The 26,870-nt window shown below is 40.4% G+C and overlaps 2 protein-coding genes across 3 annotated transcripts in view; both read left to right on the forward strand.

Moving 5' to 3' along the window:
- The first annotated feature begins 2,521 nt into the window (after positions 1-2,521).
- On the forward strand, positions 2,522-19,854 carry LOC130931973 (oocyte zinc finger protein XlCOF6-like). 2 transcript variants are annotated; one of them, XM_057816942.1, is made up of 3 exons: positions 2,522-2,667; positions 2,936-3,056; positions 15,276-19,852. In XM_057816942.1, the coding sequence occupies exons 2-3, from the start codon at positions 3,051-3,053 to the stop codon at positions 17,478-17,480; spliced, it is 2,211 nt and encodes a 736-aa protein (XP_057672925.1). In that variant the 5' UTR covers positions 2,522-2,667; positions 2,936-3,050; the 3' UTR covers positions 17,481-19,852. The 2 variants fall into 2 exon arrangements, with proteins under 2 accessions (XP_057672925.1, XP_057673722.1); XM_057817739.1 differs by lacking the exons at positions 2,522-2,667; positions 2,936-3,056 and adding an exon at positions 13,449-13,599 and having other exon boundaries at positions 15,276-19,854.
- Positions 19,855-21,146: 1,292 nt separating this feature from the next.
- Positions 21,147-26,870, forward strand: part of LOC130915634 (zinc finger protein 75A-like) — a 28,758-nt gene continuing 23,034 nt past the window's right edge. Inside the window, exons 1-2 of the mRNA XM_057835577.1 lie at positions 21,147-21,724; positions 24,734-24,777. The gene's annotated coding sequence lies outside the window, so the exon portion shown is untranslated. The remainder of the gene's footprint in view (positions 21,725-24,733; positions 24,778-26,870) is intronic.

Consider the following 26,870-nt stretch of genomic DNA (forward strand, 5'->3'; position numbering starts at 1 on the left):
GAATGAAGGTGAGTATTTTTCCTTCATTCTGGAGGGTATCAGCAAAAGGTTGGACCCCTTACATGTGCGGACGTTTTGTAGCTTTGCCGTAGCAACGACGGGCAGTCATCGCTCCAAGTTGGCAAGCTTTGTTTACATCATATGCGTGTTGCACGTTTATGCCGTGGGGTGATGTGTTCGTTTAGCATCTGTGGGATGTGTTGTAAGTCCGACTGAGTGTAAAGTGCTTAGTTGCCGCCACGTTTTGTGGCCAAATTGACTGCGTGTGTGTTGAGAGGAGTTCTTCCGAGTTGTGCACGCGCATCCGCGCCCGCCACCACCTTTGCAATTTTGTGCAGTCAGTTTGCATTGTTTTACATTGACACTAATATGCTGTTAACCATAACCCAAAATTCAGAAGTTTTGACATTAGGCTTAATCTTAGAGTTAGCCAGACCAGTTTAACTGGTCGGTGGAGTTGATTTCAACAAATTCCAAGCAGTTTGTCAGATATTTGTTAGTTTCAGGGTTCCGGAGTGGCTAAGCTAGCGCGAAATTCTGATATTCCCCTTTAAATTCAATCATCGGAAAGTCAATTACATTTGATGACATTTTTCTGTTGTCATTCTTATGTTGAGGCGGCAAAGGGAGAAAAAATGGTAAAAAGTAACTGATAGATTACTTTTAAAGTAGCTTAGTTACTTTGATAATGAAGTAATCAGTAAAGTAACAAGATTACTTTTTTGAGGAGTAATCAGTAATTAAATTACTTTTTCAAATAATCTGTGACAACACTGGTCTCTAAATATTTTGTTCTTTCCATTGTTAAATATGCTGCTAAAAAAAAGTCAAGAAAAAAATAATCCATTAAAATCAAGTGTACCAACCCATGGAGGCCTAGATATAGAGTTATACTCAAAATTAAAGACATTCCTAAGGAGTGACGACATCTGACGGATATGTTCAGTCTTTTTGAGGTTGCTGTGCTTTGGGGAGGCTAATCAGAAGGGTCTTCAGGGCAGTGTCCAGGGATGTCAGTCTTGAATTGAGAAGGAGAGTTCGTGTATTACTGTTGCCGGTGTGACTGGAGTTACCGTGCCAATGGACTGCGACGCCATCTTCGAATGTTGTGATTGGGCTCTAGTACGTCTGACAACCAGGTTTGTTCCAATTCTATTTATTTTCGTACCAACCCGACAAGGGCGCGTACATTGTTGTCCTCACTGCTGTCCGCTATCTCGGCACCGTCCAGGCTAAGACAAGTTTTTCCAATGGACTACGTCGCCGCAGGGCAGACTATGCAGCTGCTTAGGGCCCCTGACCACTAGGGGGCACCCAATCTGGCAATTGTTTAATTTATATTCAATTTTGTTTACTACAGTTTGCTTTATTTGACTTTTGTGAGTTTTGAAGCTTAAAAAAATAAAAGTTGACTTTTGTGAGTTTTGATACTTGATTACAAGCTTAAAAAAATAAAACTCTTCTTTCTTCTTTTAGAAAAGGGTTTGGCGCTATCTACTGTAAGTCATTTAGGGTGAGAAGTTTGAAGTATGCAGTGCAACAAAATCCGATTAATATACAAAATATGGACGTACGGCTTGGTTTGCATGTATGGGTTTCACAGTACACTGTGACGAAATGGTGGGCCAAAAAAAAATGGGCCCCTTTGCATTATTTTGCTTAGGGCCCCCAAATGGCCTGGGCCGGCCCTGCGTCGCCGTCATTGCACCCCCCCCCCCGCCCCCAATTATTCTTCTCAGGCACTCAAATTTTAAATGTCTTCTGTTCATTATAACCATAGTGTAATCAACAATCTTATTTTATGAGGTACTCCAGTAGTACAGGCAATAAAAGCAGGTGTGTTTAAGCATGATCGATGTTTAGTAGGTCGAGTAATTCTAAAAAAGTATTTTATAACTTTGTTAAAGCTCTTCTCTGTTCAACATAAAGATCAACTTTTGACGAGAGTGTTATTTAGGGACATAGCTGATGTTAATTTCTTTTGGTATTTTCAATTTGTTAATTAAGGTTTTGATAAAATATTTATCAGTTATCATTTATCAGTTTATCAATTAATTTATAGCATAGAATTAAAAAAAAACATGAATAATGATTTTTTAAAAATTTATTGGCAGTTATAATCTGTATTTTAATTGTCAGTCATGTGAAACAACCTGCTTTGAGTCGAGGCGTCTTGCCAACAGCGACCTCTCCTGGCCGTTCCTTCTCTTCGCCTCGATGTAGTTCTGCCTTGCACCCTTCTTCTTTCGTAATTTAGGAATGGTTAGCGAAGAAGAAAAAAGTTGAATTAAATAGGCCTGAGAAGCTTCAATGTTTAAATATGAAGCGAGGTCATTGTAATGTTCCGTGATGGAAGAAGTGCAGCGGAAGCAGGACAGTAAATTGGATAAAGTATTAATTCTGAGCCTTCAAATTGAGGTATTGATAGTGATAGTGACTATAATTGGGATATGTTGATCATATTTGTTGAACATTTTTTGACTCCAGAGATGGAAAGTCGTGATGGGACTTCCAAACGCTTGATCATATCACGCTGAAGTTTCAGCACCTGAACGTTTCTACTTCCGGTTCACATCGACGCAACCTCTGTGTAGCCATCTGGGATTTGCTGTTCTGTCGTGTTCCCTTATTATAACCAAACGACCTCCTTCAAAACATTTTCATAGAGTAAGTACCGAAGTAAGAATTTAGTGGACTAAAAAGTGCCATTTTAAAGCATAGTGGAAGTCGGTTGGCTTTATGTTGAAGCTTCGCATGCTTACTTAACTTAGTTTAGGTGAGCTTAGCTCGGTAGCTAAGACACGGCAACGCATTCCGATTGCTTTGGCTGAACGTCACTTCCTATTTGTAAAGTTTGTTTTCAGGAAAAGTCGATCGGTTAACATGAGCGTAATTACTTTTAATTGTATGAGACGCTTCTCGACTTGTCTTTAAGATACGACAAATTACTACTGACTGGAGGCCAACGCAATCCAAAACATCAAGTCAAAGAGTAGAACGTGGAAAAAAGGAGAGGAAATCCAGGTCACGGCGAACAACTGAAAAACAAAATGAAGGTAAGATCATGACATTAGTTGTTGTATTTTTCATGCAATATCAGACATGGTTTGATTTGATTGTTACTTTAGGAAAATACTTCTCAAATAGTGGGGAGCACACCCCCACTCCTCCTAGGGCGCGTAGAACAATGCAGGGGGTGGCGCACGTGGCCTCTGGGAACATTCTTTTTGCTGTACGAGAATAAAATGTATTTGCACATCCACTCTGGATGGTAGTGGCACTCTCCTTTTAAGAGTGTGCCAAGGGCGTAGGTTTGGTCTCAATATTGGTAGGGACGATATAACAGCATAACCTCCATGTACACTTTTTGCTTGAGACGGGACACTTAATTCATGGCATGCATGAAAACACACACTGAAGGAAATTCTTTCGCCTGCTCCTTTTGAGAGAAAATATTTTGTTTGAACTATTTGTTGACAAGACACACGCGTATGCACACTGGAGAAAGGCCTTTTGCCTGCTCACTTTGTGGTCAAAGATTCACTCAAAAAGGACATTTAGTATTACACACAAGAAACCACACTGGAGTGAAGCGTTTGGCCTGCACAATTTACGATAAAGGATTTTCTCAGCGGATTTCTTTAGAAATCCATAAGCGCACACAAACTGTAGAAAAGCCTTTTGCCTGTTCACTCTTTGGTAAGAGATTCGCTCAGAAAACAAATTTAGCAACGCAAATGAGCAGAAACTCTGGAGAGAAGCCTTTCGCCTGCTCATTTTGGGAGAAAAGATTTTCTATAAGTACAGTGGGGCAAATAAGTATTTAGTCATCCTGTAATTGTGCAAGTTCTCTCTCTTGAGAATTTTAGAGAGGCCTCTAACTGTCAACATGGGCAAACCTCAACCATGAGAGACAGAATATGGAAAAAAACCCAGAAAATCACATTGTTTGATTTTTAAAGAATTGATTTGCAAATCATGGTGGAAAATAAGTATTTGGTCAGTACCAAAAGTTAATCTAACCACTTTTTTATGTACCCTTTGTTGGCAATAATGGAGGCCAAACGTTTTCTGGAACTCTTCACAAGCTTTTCACACACTGTTGCTGGCATTTTGGCCCATTGCTCCATGCGGATCTCCTCTAGGGCAGTGATGTTTTGGGGCTGTCGTTGGGCAACACGGACTTTCAACTCCCTCCACAGATTTACTATGGGGTTGAGATCTGGAGACTGGCTAGGCCACTCAAGGACCTTGAAATGCTTCTTACGAAGCCACTCCTTTGTTGCCCTGGCTGTGTGTTTGGGATCGTTGTCATGTTGAAAGATCCAGCCACCTCTCATCTTCAATGCCCTTGCTGATGGAAGGAGATTTTCACTCAAAATCTCTCAATACATTGCCCCATTCATTCTTTCCTTTAAATAGATCAGTCGTCCTGGTCCCTTTGCAGAAAAACAGCCCCAGAGCATGTTTCCACCCTCATGCTTCACAGTGTGTATGGTGTTCTTCAGATGCTTGTTCATGAATGGAGACTCGAGAGTTCTTGTTTAACCCTTTAACACCTAAGCCTATTTTGGCCGAATTTGCATGCATTTGATGTTGCCTTTATATTTCAAAGAAAAAATTGTTTACAATGGCCAAATTGGGTCCCTTTTTTCAGGACACCTTGAACTTCATGTCTAAACTGTTGTTTTCTTCACTGACCAATTATAATCCACATTTTGGACCCCAAAAGACAAAAAATCCCAAAATCTTTTTTCAAAATTTGTAATGTTGACGTCCCATTGACAACTAAACATGCTCGACCAACCGTTTTGACGCTTGATAATATTTATTCGACTTGTTAGGATAAACATTCAATAGAAAAAAATAAGATTGAATAGTTTTATGTTTGACAATTCAACACAAACAGCAGGTATGGTCATAGGCGTTTTTGGCCTTTACACATACTATGGTCAAAGCAGTCTATATAGTGTGCAAAATAGTGAGAAATTTTTTTATATCATCTAACACAAAAAGGGTTAGGAAGATATCTCTTTGTGAAGTTAGGTGTTGTACCCATCACCTTATCAAAAGTATACATGTACACGCAATCAAGCTTCTTGCACACACATCTACATAAAAATTGAAAAGATTATAGTGAAGAAAAAATATTTATAACATTGAAAAAAGTATTTTAAAAAATATTGACAAGTAGTTCAATTCAAATTTTTCAGGCATGCGACCCAATAAAGTTTTTTTTTTTTTTTTTTTTTTTTTTTTTTTTTTTTTTTTTTTTTTTTTTTTTGCGCACTCAATAAAGCTTCTTCTTGAACAGGTCACGTAGCTGCGTCACACACAACGTCACATAGCCTACTCTTTCGCCGTTTGCACTCTACTGTCACTTCTCCTCGCCAATACGCTGATTCATCAGAGGAAAACAACGACAAATACGACTCATCTTCTTCCTTGAGTTAATGAAATAATGCATTAGCTTGTGCTAAATGTAGTTTTAGATTCATTCTGCACGTTTCAAAGTCGCTCGCTCAAACCAACCGGTGTTGTGCATTTTTCGGCACGACACCGGCCGCTGCTTGCTTCGCAAGCCTCCCTTTCAATAGTTGGCACATCGCTCGGAAATTTATTAAAAATGATCACATTCGGTTCGTCCTTCCTGACATCACAACGACTGTTGGGATAAGTAGTCTTTTGTGCTGCTTTCGCTTTTGAAAAAGGACAAGAAATGATGGAAATATGGAGATGGCTACATGGTCCATGCAGTGTTTTAATGCATATTTATGAGTGCAATAAAACTATAACACTCAAATGACATTATCTCCCGTTTTTCTTGGCCGATTGACTTCAAATAAAAACTGGTGTGGACATCAACTTCCGCACTTTCAAACGAGACCAACCAGCAGCACGTGGGTGATGTAATTACAGCGTGACGAAGCTTCAAAAATGATATGCGTAAACGCGTCGCTGCCGACACGTTCGGTGTTAAAGGGTTAACTGATGTTTACTGTAGTTTTTATTGTACCACAGACCCATCGTAGAACTGGTGATACAATGAAGTGATGTACAATTGAAAAACTGAATATATACAAAATATAAAAATGTACAAATGAAAATATACATACCACTTTGGCCTGCTCATGAACAAACAGGGAAGTCTACTTGACTTAATTAGTTTATATATGGTTTACTTTCAGCAACTTGGACAAGCTAGTGCTGCTTATGCTACAGCTTGCTGCATCGGACTCTTACTTCCTCATTGGAAAACAGGACGTGACCTGATTGGTTGTGCGTTCACTGCAATTCTTAGAAATGTAACAATTTTAGTTTAACCTTTTAAACGAATAATTATTAACAATATACTTCCAAGAATCGTAAAATGACAACAGGAAAATAAAAACAATGCACACAAAAAATATTAAGTTGCACGTCTTGTAAAGAGTTAAATTAACTTTAGCGAGTCAGCAGCTCCGCTTGCTGGAGAAACAAAAAAATTGCAGGACAACTTGACAGCTGTTATAGATGCAAATCAGTATTCTTTCTCCTCCAAACACGAGAACCTGTGTTTCTACCAAAAAGTTCTAATTTGGTTTCATCTGACCATAACACATTCTCCCAGTCCTCTTCTGGATCATCCAAATGCTCTCTAGCGAATCGCAGACGGGCCTGGACGTGTACTGGCTTCAGCACAGGGACACGTCTGGCAGTGCAGGATTTCAGTCCCTGGCGGCGCATTGTGTTACTGATAGTAGCCATTGTTACTGTGGTCCCAGCTCTCTGTAGGTCATTTACTAGACCCCCCCCCCCCCCATGTGTTTCTGGGATTTTTGCTCACCGTTCTTGTTATCACATTATATCACAGGGCGAGATCTTGCATGGAGCCCCAGACCGAGGGAGATTATCAGTGGTCATGTATGTCTTCCTTTTTTTAATAATTGCTCCCACAGTTGATTTCTTTACACCAAGCGAAGAGTGAAGAGTTACAGAAAACGTTTGGCCTCTGTTATTGCCAACAATGGGTACATTACAAAGTATTGAGATGAACTTTTGGTATTGACCAAATACTTATGTTCCACCATGATTTGCAAATAAATTCTTTAAAAATCAATCAATGTGATTTTCTGGTTTTTTTTCCACATTCTGTCTCTCATGATTGAGGTTTACCCATGTTGTCAACTACAGGCCTCTCTAATATTTTTAAGTAGGAGAACATGCACAATTGGTGGTTGAATAAATACTTATTTGCCCTAGAGCTGTCCCGACCAGAGGCGTCGCGTCCCATTAGGCAAACCAGGCAATTGCCTAGGGCCCCCAGCCAGCAGGGGCCCCCAGAGCGCCAACAGATTAACCCCACGCAGCTTTCCTGCACTGTCACAGCGACAAGTGTAGGGAGTGTTTCAATAACATGGAATCATTTAGCAGATTATCTAATGATTCTGTCATCAATCCCAATCAGCATTAACCATGTCACATAGATTATACATGTTTAAGAAAGTCCAGTCAGCTATTAATACCACATGATTGTTTAAAGAGTGACTCACCAAGTACGCACTGGAAAGTCCTTGCCGAGTTGTTTTATGTTGATTTTCACAGGCCACCTCATTATTCATGTGACTACTCAAAGAAATGGTGATTTTTCCAAAAAAGTCTATTCATGGGTCTATCGTATTCCTCATTGAATACTCTATAAAAAAAAATATATATGCATTTAAAATAATCCTAAATGATTTTATTAGCAATTTTAATACTCCTTTTAGCAAGGTTCCTTGGGTATGCGTACGTTCCCATAGCAACCAGTCCTGTTATTGTCCTACGTCACAAGCGCTGCGTATTCTGGGAGCGAGAATAGGTGCATTTTGAGCAGAGGACGGCCATGTGTGCATCCATGAAAGAATGTAAGTATATCCATTAGAGGTGTGCAAAATTTCCGGTTCTTTGATTATTCGCGATTCGGCCGTGGAAGATTCGAGAACGATTCACAAACATCCAAATTCCGATTATTGAAATATGCCAAGTAAAGAGGAAGTACAACACACTCAGCGCGCCGCGCAGTCAATGAGGAACGGAGCTAGAGTTGCTAAACATCATGCTTCTCATTACCCGACCCCTCGGGTAATGCCAATGCTCAACTCACGGCTCTAGCTCAACTCATGCCACGAGATAAAAAAACACAACAACCTACCTGACTGCTGCCGAAAAGCTGCTACAAAGTACATCCACATAATGTTACGGTAGATATCATTTATATAGGACTAGATGCAATATAGATTCGGTAGCGTTAGCAGCACACATACAAAAAGCTAGATGCGGGCGTTAGTAAACGGCCGCCATCTTAAAGCAGTACACTTCCCTGCAAGGCTGTTGTAGCGAACCTTCCAAGCAAACCTAATTAACTTTTTATCTAAAATACTCCTAAATCGGTAAAATATTGACTTGAATCTATCTTTAAAATAGTTTTAAAACTTTCACATGTCGAAAGTAGACAAAAGGGAAATTATGGAATATTGGGAGCAATTTTAACAACTTTACGGTTGATTCACAACATTAAATTAATTGAATGTAGTTTAAAGCTGCTGATACAGAATGGGGACTGGAGTTTTTTTTATTTACTGTTATTTTTGTATATTTGTTTACTGCTATATGTTAACTTGATACTGAAATAGTAGTTTGGTTTAGCCTGAGAGTATTTTTGAACAATTTTGGAACTAATGTACAAAACATTTATAAAAAAAAAAATAAAAAAAAGAGGGGGGTGCATCAATGATCGTTTGATAATCGAATCGGAGCCTCTGAATCATAATCGAATCGTTAGGTGCCCAAAGATTCCCAGCTCTAATATCCATATGAGTCATTGTAAAAGGCTTAGTTTTCGCCACTTTTAAGGCCAAGATGACCGCACGTGCGCGCACTCGCACCTCCCCACCTTTGTGTTCATTATACCACGTGAGTATGTATGTGTGTCACGTGACTCAGAAGGGCCCCATGTTGCTTGTTGCCCGGGGCCCTCGGGGACCCTTGCTACAGGGACGGGCAAAACATACCGTCGAAGGGTAATGACGGGTTAAAAAATTTTTTTACATGCGGATAAAGTTTAGAATTGCGGGCGTTCGCGATACAAGCGGTTGTTACTGGCACCACCAAGGGGGCCGCTGTTATTTCAATGTGACCGGCGTTGTCAGATTGAGCAAAGAGGAAGAAAGTGGGCGAGCGAGCGAGAGAGAGGGAGCGAGATCGCTGAGTTGGAAAAGTGCGCAGGTAGCGCCGAGTTGAGTGGCTGCGTCCCCCACGTTTTTGTTTTGGTCAATAAAAGTATCCATAAAGAGCCATCCGACGCCTATCAGTGTTTTTATGCACGCCGCCGCTTTCCTGAGGAGGAAATCGGACGAACCGACGACAATGAGCCAAGTGAATCGCCCGTTCACACTACGGCGAGGAGTTGGAAACACCGCCAGTTACCAAAAAGGGCAGAATTGGTAACACGTGAAAGCGGCATGAAGCCAAAAAAGCTGACCAGAATAGCCAGAGCCTGGAATTATTTCAAGGAAAATATGGAGGGTGCCCCTGTGTGTACTCTTTGCTAAGCTGAGCTCTCATACCACGGTAGCACGTCGGCTATGAACGAACACTTGAAGCGCCGTCACCAAAGTGTAATTTTCGAAGACAACAAGAAACAACAAGCTAGCGGATTGTAAATCCGTACAACTTTCTAACGAATTTTTTTTAATGGAAGTTGCCTTTATGTGCATCGTATCAACGTGCATTTTTATTTAATAAAATAATTAATACATATATAATTATATAATTTTTTTTCAAATCATTATTAAATTTATTAGGATCATGGAAGCTCCCACTTGGGGAAAATATATACATATATCCTGTAAATACATAATAAAATGGAAACAGCACTGGCCTGTTTACTGTAATCCATGACTGCACCAGGGGTCGCGTTAACCGAATATTTTCCGTCGTTGACCGTTTTTTTTTAAACGGTGACGGAAAAAAACTGAAGTCCATCAGTCATTTTGACAGGTTGCAATTCACACCCCAGACCACAGGGTGGCGAGTGGGCATATTAATTAGCTATTGGACTGGACTGCACTAATGTTAGTTACTTAATATTATAAAGTATTATATAAAGTAGTATCAGAGGTTGCACTAGACATTTTCGTTGTCTGTCATTTTGACTGACAGGGTCATAAAAATCCGGTCATAGTCTATTTTTACCGGTCACTTAATTTTTTTAAATGATAATGATGACATATTCAATAGTATTTAGTTTTCATTCATTTTTAATTAATATTGTAATGCTTGCTTGGCGGCGAAAAATTAGACACGGGAGTCGTGGTATTTTTCTCCCTTTTTACTCTGCTTACCGCCAACAACTCCGCCCCCAAAGAAAAAGAGGCAACGATATAGACCCCAATCACCAACGTTACACAATGATCTTAATTGTGGTTGTCAGCTCAAAATCTTCTAAATATATATTAAATGCATCTTACCAGATATAAAATGACTACTACATAGTCTGTGGTGATCGTTTGGTGCCCAGATTTCTTGTCGAATTACAGCAGTCCATCTCGCTCTCATCCTCCCGGGTCTCTCAGAATACGGTAGAACTTCAAGTCTCTCCGTCTATCTTTTCTGTTACAGCAACCAACCGCCACACACGCCTTCACCATTTTGATTATTAATATTAACAAGCAGAAAAACACGCCGTAATAGGAGGCATGTACGTAGCGGTAATGTGTAAACATGAACAGCTGACACACAATATGGCGGCTCCAGTCAGGGGGGCGGAGTTGTGGCGTCATGTGATTGGGCGGCAATCTTGTCCATCAATTGGATGACGCGCTGGCACACCGGGTGCACCAATAAGAACCTCGCGTTGATGTGTCAATCACGGTGCCGCCGCCAGACCCCGGTGACGCTACAATATTCTGACAGAATAGCCAACGACGTCATGCATTAAGAGAGACAATAGCTAATTAATATGCTAACTCGCCACCGTGTGGTCTGGGGTGTGAATTGCAACCTGTCAAAATGACGGACGGACGTCAGTTTTTTCCGTCACCGTTTTAAAAAACCGGTCAACGACGGAAAATACCCGGTTAACGCAACCCCTGAGTAGTATACTATATATTTAATTTTTGTTACTGTGGGTATGTGTGCCTTTCTTTCAAAATAATTGTAAAATTTCAGTGTGCCCTCTACTTGATCTATTTTTTAGGTTAAAACAAACAAAAGTTGAACAGTTTTTCCCATACCCCAAAAATGCGGAATGCACACCAGAAAAAGCATCTGAACCACATGAATTATTCTGAAAATGGTTGTCCGGGTCATTGCAATTCCTTTTAACATTTAGAACAATATAGACAATGACATACTACTAAAAGAGTAAGAATTGTTTTGACTCCTGTTAAAGAGGTGAAGTCACAGTGTTTTAGTTTACATTTTTTTTGCACTAGTTCATACCAGCAGCATTTGACGTCATAGTTTGTGATTTATTATTGGTATTTATGTTATTTATTTATACGTTAATAAAGAATTTAGGTGTTCCAAAATGTTTTTTTTGTGAATTAATAAGCTTGAACAAAAATTTCATTATTAAAGTAGTAAAAAAAATTTTTTTTTTAAATAGATTACTCGACTAATTGTAAAAATAGTCGGCTGACTAATCGGGAGGAAATTAGCCGTTTGGGACAGCCCTAATTTGCCCCACTGTATAAGTTGACCAGACACACGTGTACACACACACTGGGGAAAAGCCCTTTGTCTGCGCATATTGTGGTAAAAGATTTGCTCTGAAGTTAACTTTAAACAGACACATAAGAACACACACTGGAAAAAAGCCTTTCGCCTGCTCATTTTGTCCGAAAACATTTTGTCATAAGCATCAGTTGACAACACTCACACGTACACACACACACACACATATTGTGGTAAAAGATTCGCTCTGAAGTTAACTAAAAAAAAAATAATAAACACGCAAGAACACACACTGGAGAAAAGCCTTTTGTAAAAGATTTGAAAAGGTCAGCTCAGAAGGGACATTTAGTGATCGCACTCAAGCCACACTGGAGAAAACCTTTGAATTGCAGTGTGTGTGACAGAATGAGTCCTGCCCGCATTTATTGTTGTAGAAAAAGCATTTCAATTTCCTTTTTCAGTTTCTTATGAGCCTCTTTTGAAAAAATTGTTGAAATGATTTTGCAGGTCCTCTTTTTTTTACCACTGTCCAGTAGAGGTGGGAATCTTTGGGCACCTAACGATTTGATTACGATTACGATTCAGAGGCTCCGATTCGATTATAAAACAATTATTGATGCACCCCCTTCCTTTTTTTTTTTTTTTTTTTTTTTTTTAATGTTTTGTACATTAGTTCTAAAATTGTTCAAAAATACTCTCAGGCTAAACCAAACTATTATTTCAGTATCAAGTTAACATATAGCAGTAAAAAAATATACAAAAATAACAGTAAATATAAAACTCTAGTCCCCATTCTATATCAGCAGCTTTAAACTACATTCAATTATTTTAATGTTGTGAATCAACCGTTAAAGTTGTTAAAATTGCTCCCGTCATTCCATAATTTCCCTTTTGTCTACTTTCGACATGTGAAAGTTTTAAAACTATTTTAAAGATAGAATCAAGTCAATATTTTACCGATTTAGGAGTATTTTAGATAAAAAGTTAATTAGGTTTGCTTGGAAGGTTCACTACAACAGCCTTGCAGGGAAGTGTACTGCTTTAAGATGGCGGCCGTTTACTACGGCCGCATCTAGTTTTTTGTAGATGTGCTGCTAACGCTACCGAATCTATATTGCATCTAGTCCTATATAAATGATATCTACCGTAACATTATGTGGATGTACTTTGTAGCAGCTTTTCGGCAGCAGTCAGGTATGTTGTTGTGTTTTTTTTTATCTCGTGGCATGAGTTGAGCTAGAGCCGTGAGTTGAGCATTGGCATTACCCGAGGGGCCGGGTAATGAGAAGCATGATGTTTAGCTACTCTCGCTCCGTCCCTAATTGTGTCCCGAAGACCGCGCGGCGCGCTGAGTGTGCTGTACTTCCGCTTTACTTGGCATATTTCAATAATCGGAATTTGGATGTTTGTGAATCTTTCTTGAATCTTCCACGGCCGAATCGCGAATAATCTAAGAATCGGAAATTTTGCACACCTCTACTGTCCAGTATTCTTGATTTTTGTTGTTGTTGTTGTTTTTTTTTTGAATAAAGTGTGTTACATCTCTTTTCATTGAGATTGTTCTATATAGAGGTGCAACAATAGATCAATCGATTCGCAAATTAATTGACTAATTAAAATTTGAATAAATTACAATTTCTACATCCGACGACATGCTCGAAATACGACAACATGACAGCGCCGCAGTATGTCTGATTTTCTTACGAGAGTAATCAACACAGGTTCCTAGGAGGTTAGAGCAGGTGGTGAAGGGAAAAAGGTGACACTTACCTGGAGGGTCCTCCCAGCGACGAAACCCTGAGGCGCAATGAAGGCTCTCAGCAGCCGGCCGCGGTAGGGAGCCGACCTGAAAGCCGTTGGGGAAGAAGCCCCATTCCGCCCCGTTTGGCGGCCGCGCCGAAGGTGAGGGGGCTCCGTCCCTGCTAACTGGGAACCGCGGCGATTTTACGCAATTTATTGCAGAACTTCTGCAACACAGCATGCATACTGTCTGCTCCAGTTGACAGCAACAACAAAACATTAACAGTAAAATAGAACCGTACTCTCTAACTCAGGGGTCCCCAACCTTTTTTGCACCACGGACCGGTGTTATTTGGGTCTTTTTTTTCACGGACCGGTGTTCTGACAAATTTTGCAACCCATCAAAAATTGCAACGATGCGGTTCTGCGCATGCGCGTAACGTTAAACATAGCCGCAAAATGCGCAAATGCAGCGATTCCAAAGTAAACACTACAAACTTTTTTGAAGGAAAGGAATATTAACTTACGTTTCATCATGGAAGGACTTGTAGAAAAGTTCTCATCAGATTCATCCTGCCATGTAAGCTTCACACAACAGCTGCACACCGCGCTCACCATTAACGACTTCGCCTTGTTGTTAAACATTAATTAAGAAGCCCGCTTCCAAAGATGCGATGTTGGAAATTGTAGCAAGGTTTTCAATGCTCTTGTCGCGATGTCAGGATATTCCAGAATGACTTTAATCCAGAACCTCGGTAGAGTTGTTGTCTCAAATGTACGTTGAATAAGGTCACCGTCATTTGCGATCTTTCTGTTTATTCACAAACGGGTCACGAATCCACTCCTTCGCAGTTCGTGGGTCTTCAAGGTTGTAAGCTCGTCAGGTGCCCTTTTCGCCGTACAAATATTTCCAAAGACGTCTGTTTTCCTGTTATCTTCGCTCGTGTGGGGGCTAATTGTTTCCGGGAACAAATGTGCTGCGCCGCGGCCTAGTCATACGCTATAGATATATTATATACACAAACAAGATGTACTGCTAGTAGTCCAATCAATGGACTACTATGACAACATTGTAATCTATCCCGTAGTATTATATCTAGAGTAGACAGAGGTATCGGTGTGTTAAGCTGGGGCACAGGGTTGATCAAATTATTTTTTTCTTTGCGGCCCGGTCGCAAATGCGCCACGGACCGGTACCGAAGTCCGTGTGGTTTCCTGACTTTATTCAGCTTCTCATGACATCAACATTTGCAGAATGAAACCAAAATAAAAATGAAATCAGTTTAATCGTCAATAACAGCAATTCAAATTTTTGTCGATAACTCGCTGCTGATACAGCAATAACATTAAACACAAACGATTAGCATGTATCAGTCCGCACATCATCAAAAACAATCACACAACTCGCCCCAAGTATTTCACAACAATTGAAAACACATAAGAAACGGTACAAAAGGTGTAGCCTGCGGATGCTTCAAAAGTAAGAAATGTGCGCTCAGGGGCTTTCCTCTCTAACACTCAACGTCTTCGTGGGAGCAAATGGCTCTTCCTTGTGCGTGCGTGTGTGTGTGTGTGTGTGCGTGTGTGCGTACATCTTAGCGTGAGCAAATGCGTTCTTCGTGTGTAAATGCGCTCTGACTTGCAAGTCTCGCGTGCGGGAGTACTACCTGCCCGACTTTTCCTACGCCAAAATAAAAGCATGCATCACAAAACAAAAGTCAACATTGTAAAAGACTGGAGACTCCAGCGTCGTAAAGTTAAAATCGCATCAGTCAGGTACGTCGTTACCCGGGGACTACCAGTTTTTCTCTAGGTTTTTTTTTTTTTCCCCCACCCAGGGTCCCGCAGCCGTAACTGTAGAAGATCTTCACCCTGAGAAGCCCGACCCCATCCACGTTAAACAGGAGGAGGAGTCCGACATGCCGTGGATCAAACGAGAGGCGGAGCCAGAGACCCCTGACATTAAAGAAGAAAAACAGGAAGTTGAAATCCTCAAGTTTCCAATGGGTGTCGGTGTGAAGAGCGAAGAAGACAAAGGACCAAGCGAAGAGAGCGGAGCAGCGAACCCTTTGAGCGACGGCTCATTTCAACACGTGACAACAAAAGGAGAGGGACGATCGCAACCGGATGGCCTCTCAGCTCCTCTTTCGGACAGCAACGACATAATGTCACATTCTTCTGACTTTGACCAAAATGCTTCAAACCCCTTAGACAAGTCATCATTTAAAAGAGACTCAAAAGAATGTACGGTTGGGAAACCTTTTCGCTGTTCGCTTTGTGATAAAGCATTTCCTTGGAAATGCAAGTTAAAGGTACACATGCGTACACACACTGGAGAGAAGCCTTTTGCCTGCACACTTTGTGGTAAAAGATTCACCAATAAGGGAGTTTTAAACAAGCACACAAGCATACACACTGGAGAGAAGCCTTTTTCCTGCACAGTTTGTGGTAAAAGATACTTAATGAAGGCATATTTAAAAAGTCACACAAGAACACACACTGGAGAGAAGCCTTTTGCCTGCACAATTTGTGGTAAACAATTCGCCTATAAGGTAAGTTTAAACATTCACACAAGCACACACACTGGAGAGAAGCCTTTTTCCTGCACAGTTTGTGGTAAAAGATACTTAACGAAGGGATATTTAAAAATTCACTCAAAAACACACACTGGAGAGGAGCTTTTTGCCTGCACACTTTGTGGTAAAAGATTCACCAAGCAGGGAAATTTAAACAGACACACAAAAACACACACTGGAGAGAAGCTTCATCCCTGCACACTTTGTGATAAAAAATACTTCACGAAGGCAAATTTAAACGTTCACACGAAAACACACACTGGAGAGAAGCCTTTTGCCTGCACAGTTTGTGGTAAAAGATACATCGAGAAGGGAGGTTTAAAAAGACACACAAGCACACACACTGGAGAGAAACCTTATGCCTGCCCACTTTGTGATAGAAAATACTCCACGAAGGCAAATTTAATCATTCACACAAGAACACACACTGGAGAGAAGCCTTTTGCCTGCACACTTTGTGGTAAAAGATACATCGAGAAGGGAGGTTTAAACAGACACACAAGGATACACACTGGAGAGAAGCCTTATGCCTGCCCACTTTGTGATAGAAAATACTCCACGAAGGCAAATTTAATCATTCACACAAGAACACACACTGGAGAGAAGCCTTTTGCCTGCACACTTTGTGGTAAAAGATTCACTCAGAAGGTACAATTAGTATCGCACACAAGAAACCACACTGGAGAGAAGCCTTTTTCCTGCACACTTTGTGGTAAAAGATTCACCAATAAGGGAGTTTTCAACAAGCACACAAGCATACACACTGGAGATAAGCCTTATGCTTGCACACTTTGTGGTAAAAGATTCACCAATAAGGGAGTTTTAAACAAGCACACAAGCATACACACTGGAGAGAAGCCTTTTTCCTGCACAGTTTGTGGTAAAAGATACTTAACGAAGGCATATTTAAACATTCACACAAGAACACACACTGGAGAGAAGCCTTTTGCCTGCACAATTTGTGGTAAACAATTCGCCTATAAGCAAAGTTTAAACATTCACACAAGCACACACACTGGAGAGAAGCCTTTTTCCTGCACAGTTTGTGGTAAAAGATACATCGAGAAGGGAGGTTTAAACAGACACGCAAGGATACACACTGGAGAGAAGCCTTATGCCTGCTCACTTTGTGATAGAAAATACTCCACGAAGGCAAATTTAATCATTCACACAAGAACACACACTGGAGAGAAGCCTTTTGCCTGCACACTTTGTGGTAAAAGATTCACTCAGAAGGTACAATTAGTATCGCACACAAGAAACCACACTGGAGAGAAGCCTTTTTCCTGCACACTTTGTGGTAAAAGATTCACCAATAAGGGAGTTTTAAACAAGCACACAAGCATACACACTGGAGATAAGCCTTATGCTTGCACACTTTGTGATAAAAAATTCTCCTCGAAGGGAAATTTAAACATTCACACAAGAGCACACACTGGAGAGAAGCAAATAAAAATGATAATATAGTATAATATAATAATAAATAATAGCAACACCATTAATTAAATAGAAAATAACCAAATAACCATCTCCGAGTTCTTCACAGAAAAAGGCCAGGAAATAAATAACACTATTGAGAAAAAAAATAAAAATAAGAAAAAATTCAAAATGCTCTCTGGTATTGTTCACGGAGCCGTATCCGGCCTGCGGGCCGTAGTTTGGGGACCCCTGTGTTAAATTGTATTATTTACCATTATAGAGACCCTACTCACTTACGTCACAAAATGACGTGTCGCTGTATCCAACTGCCATATTGTCCGTCATTTTTTAGCCCTATTCTCAATGTTTCCAATTAGTCGTGCAATTTATAGAGCAGGCCCCGGTGTTATCTGATGCTGTAAACTCATTGGATGCGTTGCATAAAAGGCGTTATGTGGAAAAGCTTCAGTTTATCCATTTGCCAGATCCATATTTGATGCCTAAATCGATGTTTTTCGACCCACTGTCTTCGCCGTCTCTGCCTGACATCTGCTACCCTGATATTTACAACTATCTTGTCCACACAAAATCAGCCTATTCTCACGAAAGTTTGAAAAACTTTAAGAGCTTGGAGGCTTATAAATACTTCGTTAAATTTACGTAGCGGCAATGCGTCAACACGACGAGTTGACGGACAATATGGCGCGGGGGCGTGGTTGTGACGTCATGGTAAATGGTGTTATACTTATATAGCGCTTTTCCACTGGTGTTATACTTATATAGCGCTTTTCCACCTTTCAAGGAGCTCAAAGCGCTTTACACTATCTAGCCATCTACCTACTGGTGACGCAGCACCAGGAGCAATGCGGGGTTCAGTATCTTGCTCAAGGATACTTAGGCGAGTTCATCAGGATGGAGAATCAAACCCACAACCTCTGGGTTGGGGGACAACTACTCCACATCTGAGTCACGCCATCCACCACTGAGCCACAACACCCCCGTCATGTGAGTAGGGTCTATTGAAATGCATCCCTTTTAGTTTTTATGGTGCTTTCACGCTCAAGTGGGGGCGCCCTTGCGCTTCCCCACGTGAAGAAGAGCGCGCTTCCACGCGAAGAAGAAGTGCCGCATCCAAGTGAGTGAGCGAGTTAGTGAGAGGGAATTACTGCTACGAGCCTACGTTCTTTGTTAATGTTTGTAAATTATCTACAGAGGCAACGCCTGTATGCATCATCTTTTGTGTTGTTGTGTGTTTCCACTCGCGATCGGACACTTAAATCCAGTTGTGTAATGGTTTGAACGATGTGCTAATGCTAGCGAACGCATGCTAACAGTTTTTGTTATTAATGTATTATAAGCTAATCTTCGCTGATTTACGTTGATGCAAACCTGTTTGTTATTGGTAACAAAACTGATTTGTTTCATTTCTATTTTTAGTTTCACTCTTCAAGATGGTTGAATAAAGTCAGCAAATTATACCAACATCTTCTGTATCATCATTTGGGAGTTTAGCTAACTGTATGGCCAGGACTAAGCCTTAGCGTCTCGGTGAGGACATTGCAGTCGTATTCCCTTCCGATGCAGTTATCTCCACCTTGCAATGACTGCAAGTCGCTTTGTTGTAATTTTTTCTCGTGAAGTGAAGACACACTTTCGAGCGATTGAAGTTGTTGAACCAACGTTCTGTCATTGTTATATTTACGGTTGCAATGCTCGTCAAGTGAAGTGTAGCCAAACTTTGGAGCGAGTGGTTCTTGGCGCCATGCTAGTTTGATGCGTCTGGACAACAAGACACGTCACGACGCAATATGCATCTTTAGGAATCATTAAAGGGATCGTTAAGGCTTTTTCATTGTGATGTCGAGGCCTTGAAACACTAGGAACGGGTTCGGAATTGGAATCGGATTTCGACTCCCATCCCTAATAAAAACAGAGACTGAGAGCGGTTGAAGAATAAGGATATCGACTCTGTGTTCATCTAACAAGGCTCAAGTTTCACACTGAGTAAGTATACATATTGAGAAATTATTTTATAATTAAATTATACTGTGCAGAAAATAGTTTTGGAACATTTTCAGTTTGTGTTGTGCCGCGAGATTTTTTCCAATGTAAAAACGTGCCTTGAGTCAAAAAAGGTTGAAAAACACTGCCATAGACTGTATCACCATATGCTCAAATATGGACTGTTATGTTCCGTTGTTTTTCAACATGCCTTAAATGAATCCAAGGAAGGACTGTTTTCTTATCTTCGTTCCACCCGGCACCGGTGTTCAAGGTCTCAGCTCAAAGATGTTTTTGTATGGAAAAATACCAAGGTTTGTGAGATGATGAGTTTAGTTTCTATGATGTAAACCCATGAATAGAGGCATGCCCTGCATTTCTCTTTTGTCCACATGCGGAGAGGCATTTTGTGCGTGGCTGCGCGTCTTTGCCCGAGAGCTCTTGTACTAAAACCTTGGAAGAAAATCAATCCATGGTTGTGGTCGTATTTATTTCTCTAATCAAGCTGTCGAAGTAACATTTGTCTGGGAGTTCAAACTGAACTTCTCTGACATTGTGAAAATTGTTATACCATGTTTACTTTGGGGATTTTTGAAAAATAATTAATACATAATTTTCTCTTTTAGTTTTCTACTTGTATAATTAATTACCTCCCAGGCCCATAGCAATTTTGAGCCGTGTGTCTCTACTCTCTATAGGCAACCATATTTGTCCGTCCGTTCTCTTCACAGCGTTATGTAGAAAGGTACGCATGTTGAAGTTGGGTTCTAAATTTAATATTTGCAATCGTCCCTCTATTTCATTTTCTTAATATGATAATTCGGTCATTCCATTTCTATATATTTTTTGGTAAACATAAATATTATATATTTCCTGCTAGTCACCCTTGTGAAGTGTTCTGTCTTCTCTCTCTTCACAACGTTATTGTGAAAGAAATTCAGAAAGCTTTAAAAATAAAAGCCACCAGGGATTCTTATTTTTTGTTTAAGATTGTTGAAATTCGCCCCCCCGGTCAAGGCGCAAGGGGAACAGCGACGGCCGAACAAAGTGCCGCTCTGCCGATCCTGCCTCCGCGTGCGCCGACCGGGAAGGCAGAACTTCGCGCGTTCTCTTATTTTTAACCCTTTGTACTGACTCCATGTTTCAAAAGTTTGAAGAACACTCGCCGAAAGCAGGTTGACAATTTATTCGTCGACAATGGTCAAAAACAAGGCAAAAAACAGACGACGGAGGGACAATTCTGGATCCAAAAACAAGGCTACATGTTTCCGAGCAGCAAAAATCTGTGTTATCTCAGTGTCCAATCTTTTCAAAGTCTTTGCTGAAGCTTGCCGTGTCGAAGTTGTGTCCTAAGGTGTGTCTGGGCATTGCTTTTGGGTCTTCCCCTCTATGGCCGGTTTTGGGCGGCTTAGGTTCGTGCGCGGATGGGACGCCCGCTACCAACTTTGTTGTCCGGGCTGGCTTGTACTTGTTTTAGGACAAAGCGCTTTGTCTTTGGAGTTTGCTGGGAGAGCTGATTGCAAGAGTTGGTGCGTCAATCTTGTTCGTGACGCACGCGTTGGGCTTCTGTGATAAGACGACATTGTGTATCTCTTCTATTTCTTCTCATTAAACTATGGTGTGTTATTTATTTTATATTAGTAGTGCAGTCCTACCGTAAATATAAAAATGATACTATTTCCTTATTAATTATATTACGTGTGTTAGAGCAGGGGCGGACTGGTAATCTGTGGGTTCTGGAGGATCACAGAACGGCCGGTGCCCTGGACGGCCGGCGGCCGCCATTCATTATACATCACTGTTTTTATCCCCCCTAGCCTCTGATTACCTACAGTTTGCATCCAATCCGACAGGTGGCAGCAATGCGCCTGGCTGTAGAAGAACGAACAAAGCACAAAGTAGCCTTCATTGGTTCTTTGTAGAAGCAAACTAGCGACGAGCGCTAATGCACAATAGCAAAAGTGGTGGCAAAAAAAGAAAAGAGAAGGGTGGCGCGGAGAAGGTTAGGGAGAAAAAAATTAGAGAAACTGGAGAGCGAAGCATTAAAATGTCATAAGTTGACAAATATTTTGGCAAGCAGCAGTCTGGTTGCAACGGCTAACACGGTAACAGCAGCCCAACCCCCGGCGATGGTAAGAGGGGGAGCGGGAGCCGCTCTGACGTGCAGCCGGTGCAGGGGGAGAGAAAAGAAGAGGGAGGGTGTAATGATAAGCTGGTGGAAGTTCCCCAGACAAGCAAAAAGGGATGAAGAGGGTCACTTGCTCGGTATACTGGCAATTGTTATCCACCAGGTAGCTACATTTTAAATGAAATATATGACAAAGGGTTAGTGCCAGCTAGTCCGTTTGCAATCGTGTCAAGTTACAGTATGCTAGTCCTACTATCACTCTCTTTAGGAAAAATATTTTAGCTGTAAAACAACGTATGCACACGCAGCAGCAATGTTAATTCAGAAGAAATATAACAAAATATTAATAAAATGAATGGTTTTACTTTAAAGTTTAGTTAGTTAAATTGATACATTTTTTTTTATCATCTTGTTTTCTGGTCAATACTTTCCAATGAAAGTTATGTATCCAGGATTTGTCTTGAAATGTTTATTGTATTTTCATTGAAATGTATTATTTGTATGGCAAGATTAATTATGGCAGGGGTCTCCAAACCGGTCCTCAATGGCCGCTGTGGGGCCTGGTTTTTGTTTCGACCGATCGAGTACCGACAGTTTAACCAATGAAGTTTCTTCTAAAACAAGCAGCACCTGACTGCAGTCAACTGATTATACTTGAAAGACACCAGATTGGTGCATAGGTGTTGTCTTGTTTTGTTGGAATGAAATCCTGCGCCCGCTGTGGCCCTATTTGGAATAGTTTGGAGACCACTGGATTATGGCATAAACAATGAAATCATTTTATAGACAGATGTATAGAGATATATTATAATCAATTGGATACATAAAACTTGCTTTGAAAAATAAATTCTTTGTTTTTCAAGTTGATCATAGAGCTAGTACAGAAAATGAACCCAACTCCAGTTCAGCCTTGAAGTACTTTGGGCGCCCCAAGTCAGACAGTCACAGTCTAGACACATTTTCTTCATTTTCTCTCAAAGTGCACGAAATTGATGCATTTTACAATCAAATGTAAAAAAAAAAAAAAAAAAAAAAGTCTTCCGGGGGCTGGGGGAGGTCGCATGCCCCCGGACTCCCTCGGGTGTCTGTGTTTCCCTTCGTATAGCGATTCTTGTGGGCTGGGCCGAGTCAAAGTCCAGGGCTGCTTTTTAGTCCCAGTCCGCCCCTGTGTTAAGAGTAATGCAAACAGTTAGACAGTGCCTATGAGAAACTGTACCATTTCTTCTCATCTCCCCCTCATTAGCCCGGATAAGGTGATTCAGTTTACTGTGTCAAAAGGGCATGTAGAGGAGTCTGCTTAAACAATAGTTAGATGAATGTGTTAGACTAATGCAAACAATTATATGTTGTGTGCGATGACGGTATCTTAACCCTTCAATCCCCTGGCCTTAGAACTTAGCTTTAGCAAGTGGTGGAAGAAATGTAGCAATTGATGAACAGTTTAAATGGGGATGTGCAAAATTTGCAAGTCCCCCTCAGGACTCCTGTTAAATACTCTTTAAAACAATATGCTACCGCCTCAAAGGGTTAAAGCGTTGTCTTTGGTCCCGTGGCTATAGGCATCAGCTCACAGTGACCTCTTTGTACAGGTGCATTGAGACCGATTTTTCATGATCAATTAGACGGGCTACCAATCAAGTTAGTCCTGTCGCTAGGAAAAATGAGATGTACGTTCAGTTAAATTTGGCCCATAAATAAAAATAAAGTTCATCTTTAGTTAGGAAGAATGAGAAACACACTAAGCTAAATTAGGTCCATTGAATAAAAACCTTTAAATTAGGAAAAGTGAGAACCGTACTAAGTTAAATTTGGTCCAGTAAATTTAAATTTAAGTACCCCCCTTTTCAACTTCCGTAACGTTAGGGTCAACCACCACCTGTAGTAAGAGGGAACTGTGCGCAGCCTTGAACAAAAAGGAATGCAACAGTGTGTCAAACACCTCAGAACAGCTTCCAAAGGAGGAAAAACAACATCACTGACAAACTAAAAACATAGCACAGCAAAAAACATTCCCCCATTGACTAAAGAATGGTGAAAAAGTGGTACCGTATAAAAGCGGAATGTTGCAATAGAGAAAAACTTGGACACAATGAACTCGAAACTCGAAATAAACGTCTTCACCCCTTACCAGTTGTTGAAAATGATGGACACAGACGCCTGAAGGAAAATTTTATTCCACCCCAATTAAAGAAAATTTTTATTCCGCCCCATTTACCAAAAAATGAATAAATATCCAAATTAAAGAATATATATATATATAAATAATAAAAGTTATATTCTCCACCCCAAATGACAAAAATGGCTAAAGGCTAAAGAATAAAAAACTGGGACTTAAAAATGGCACAAATCTCCCGAGTACTATGATTTAGAACCTAACGAAAAAATAGTAGTCTTTGAACAAAAATCCCAAGAACAAAAATGAATCTATTGTGATTGTGGAAATATAAAACAACCCAGTGAACTTATGTGACTGCAGAAGATCGAAAAAATATGACGGAAAAAATAAAACCCTACTGCATAAACTGTGTATTCCCACCACTTACCAACAACGTCAGGGGCACCTTTCCACACCACATTTCTAACCGCATGTGAAATCAATGAAAGGGAAAAAGGAAAGAAAATCCAAACCTTTTAGTGAAAAATAATATAAAAAGAACAAATAAATAAAAGCACTATAGCGACAGGGACCATGACGCTACACCTATTTATTTCCATAATTAATTGTCGCTTCCTAGGAAATGGGTCAAATGGGAATGGGAAAGGGTCCTTATTTTCTCCCAGTCCGGATCAGTCATGGTTGCCCCCCCCCCCCCCCCCCCCCCTTGAGTAGATCCCAGTGTAGCTGTAATCTGTTCAACTCAAAAGAATACAGAGCCGCCAACATCCTTTAAACCACTCACCAATTAAAGCATAGAACGACTTAGCCTATGTGTAGATCACAATGAGTTTAAAGTGTCTAGAATGTAATGTGGTACCTACAGGAAAGTTATTCATTAGAAAGTGAAAATAAAGTAATAAAAATAAAGACTTTTAATCAAATACATCTGGGACTATGTGGTGTATTTAAAATATATCACGTAATCACATGTTTGAGTTTTTTCCTTATGCTTTGTTGAGACGTCTAAGGCAGGGTAATATCTCTAACATTTAAATACTCTCTCAAACTCAAAAGGACCGGAAAACGTTCACCTCGACGAAACAGCATCGTCAGCAGGGGTGAGTATAAAACCGTGGGGATAGTCGTGACGGCTGTCCCCTGGCGATGAACCATTATTTTGAGAGCACCTGTTCTCACACAACCACCAACTCACGGCTCGCGCGGTATTTTGTCCGCATGTGATAGCCCTGAGGGAATAGGTGGGGTCTGGAATCAAACCTTTGATCCTCCAACCATTGGCGATCCCTTCTCCCACCCGCGCAACTGGTGGTCCGTGTGCCGGTGCGAAGGCTCCGCATGCCACACCCAGCTCCAGCTCAGCTAGCGTTCAGAGTGAATGTCTTCCCATCTTGTCAACATACACATCTGGTGATTCAGAGGATCGATAAATAGAAATAAGGATAAACTTAAGAATAGACCCTACCCACCGACGTCACAAAATCACGTGCTCGCTGTATGGTTCCGCCCCTTGTCCGTCATTTTGTGTCTGTATTATCAATGGTCTCAATTGATCGAGCAATTTATAATGCATTTCATGGAAGACCCAGTGCTTTCGGATGCCGTAAACTCACTTGATGCATTGCATAAAAGGCGTTATGTGGAAAAGCTTCAGTTTATCCATTCGCCAGATCCATATTTGACGCCTAAATCGATGTTTTTCGACCCGCTGTCTCCGCCGTATTTGCCTGACATCTGCTAGCTAGCCTGATATGTACAACTATCTTGTCCACACAAAATCAGCCTATTCTCACGAAAGTTTGAAAAACTTTAAGAGCTTGGAGGCTTATAAATACTTCGTTGCTGGTTGGGTGAAACAAGTCCTCGTCCACGAAAATTCGGCAGGAATCTATCTTGTGCTTGGAAAGGTGAGTTACGAAATGTTCAATTCAAAATCTTTTATTGTTAACATCCACTGTCAAGTCTAATGTATTTTATGTCGTTTGTCAATGGAGTTAGGGCTTTTAATGTTTATATGGTTTAGCGATGGCACTCTCACTACATACATACGTGTATGTTGTCGGCGATTAGCCTAGCAATGATCTTAATTGTGGTTGTCAGCCCAAAACCCTCTAAATATATATTAAATGCATCTTACCAGATATAAAATGACTACTACATAATCTGTGGTAATCGTTTGGAGCCCAGTTTTCTCGTCCAATTGCAGCAGCCCATCTCGCTCTCTTCTCTCCAGGTCTCTCGGAATCCGGTAGAACTTCAAGTCTCTTCGTCTTCTCCGTCTATCTTCTCTGTTATTGCAACCGACCGCCACACACGCCTTCACCATTTTGATTATTAATGTTAACGAGCAGAAAAACACGTCGTAAATAGGAGGAATGTACGTAGCCGTAACAGGTAAACATGATGTGTTGACGGACAATTGGGCGGCACCAGTCAGGAGGAAGGAGTTGTGACGTCACGTGGGTAGGGTCTATAGCCGATTTGTCATACTTACTTATCATAACTGGGCCTAGTTCTAACCTTACCACCTGAAACGTCCCAACAGCACCCGTCTCAAACTCCCAAAATGTGATGTGGCAGATCATTATCCTTAAACCTTGAAATCTTTTGGGAAACAATGTGGTTTAAACACAATTTAAACGATGTCCTCCAAACAGCCAAATATAAAAATAGAAATTTTATAAAAAATGAAAAAATACAATACCAATATAAAAATAGAAATTTTTAGAAAACTATTAAAAATGAAAAATACAGTTAGCACAGGCATGGAACTAAACAAGACTTTCTAATAAAAAAATACAATACCAATATAAAATATAAAAATAGAAATTTTTAGAAAAACTATAAAAAATGAACAATACAGTTAGCACAGGCATGGAACTAAACAACACTTTCTCCACTCCTTTTTTTTTTTTTTTTTTTTTCCAAAGATTATTCACGTCCTTAAAAATTCAAAAAAGTCTGTTCTATAAAGGTGTCAGAAGAAATGGAAAAATATCAGCTGAGGGTAATTCATCAAAAGATCAAAAATAAAAAAATCAAAGATGAAACCATAAAAAATGTCTTATACTGGGGAAATTGTATTTATAGGCAGTAGATTTGGAAATAATGGTAAGTATTCTGAAGTTAAAGTAACTCCTATCTAGATTCTATCTAATTATAGTTTACGGTCTCCGAGTATTATATTTAACAT

This window comes from Corythoichthys intestinalis, chromosome 1 (genome assembly GCF_030265065.1).
Source record: "Corythoichthys intestinalis isolate RoL2023-P3 chromosome 1, ASM3026506v1, whole genome shotgun sequence".
NCBI classification, from domain to species: domain Eukaryota; kingdom Metazoa; phylum Chordata; class Actinopteri; order Syngnathiformes; family Syngnathidae; genus Corythoichthys; species Corythoichthys intestinalis.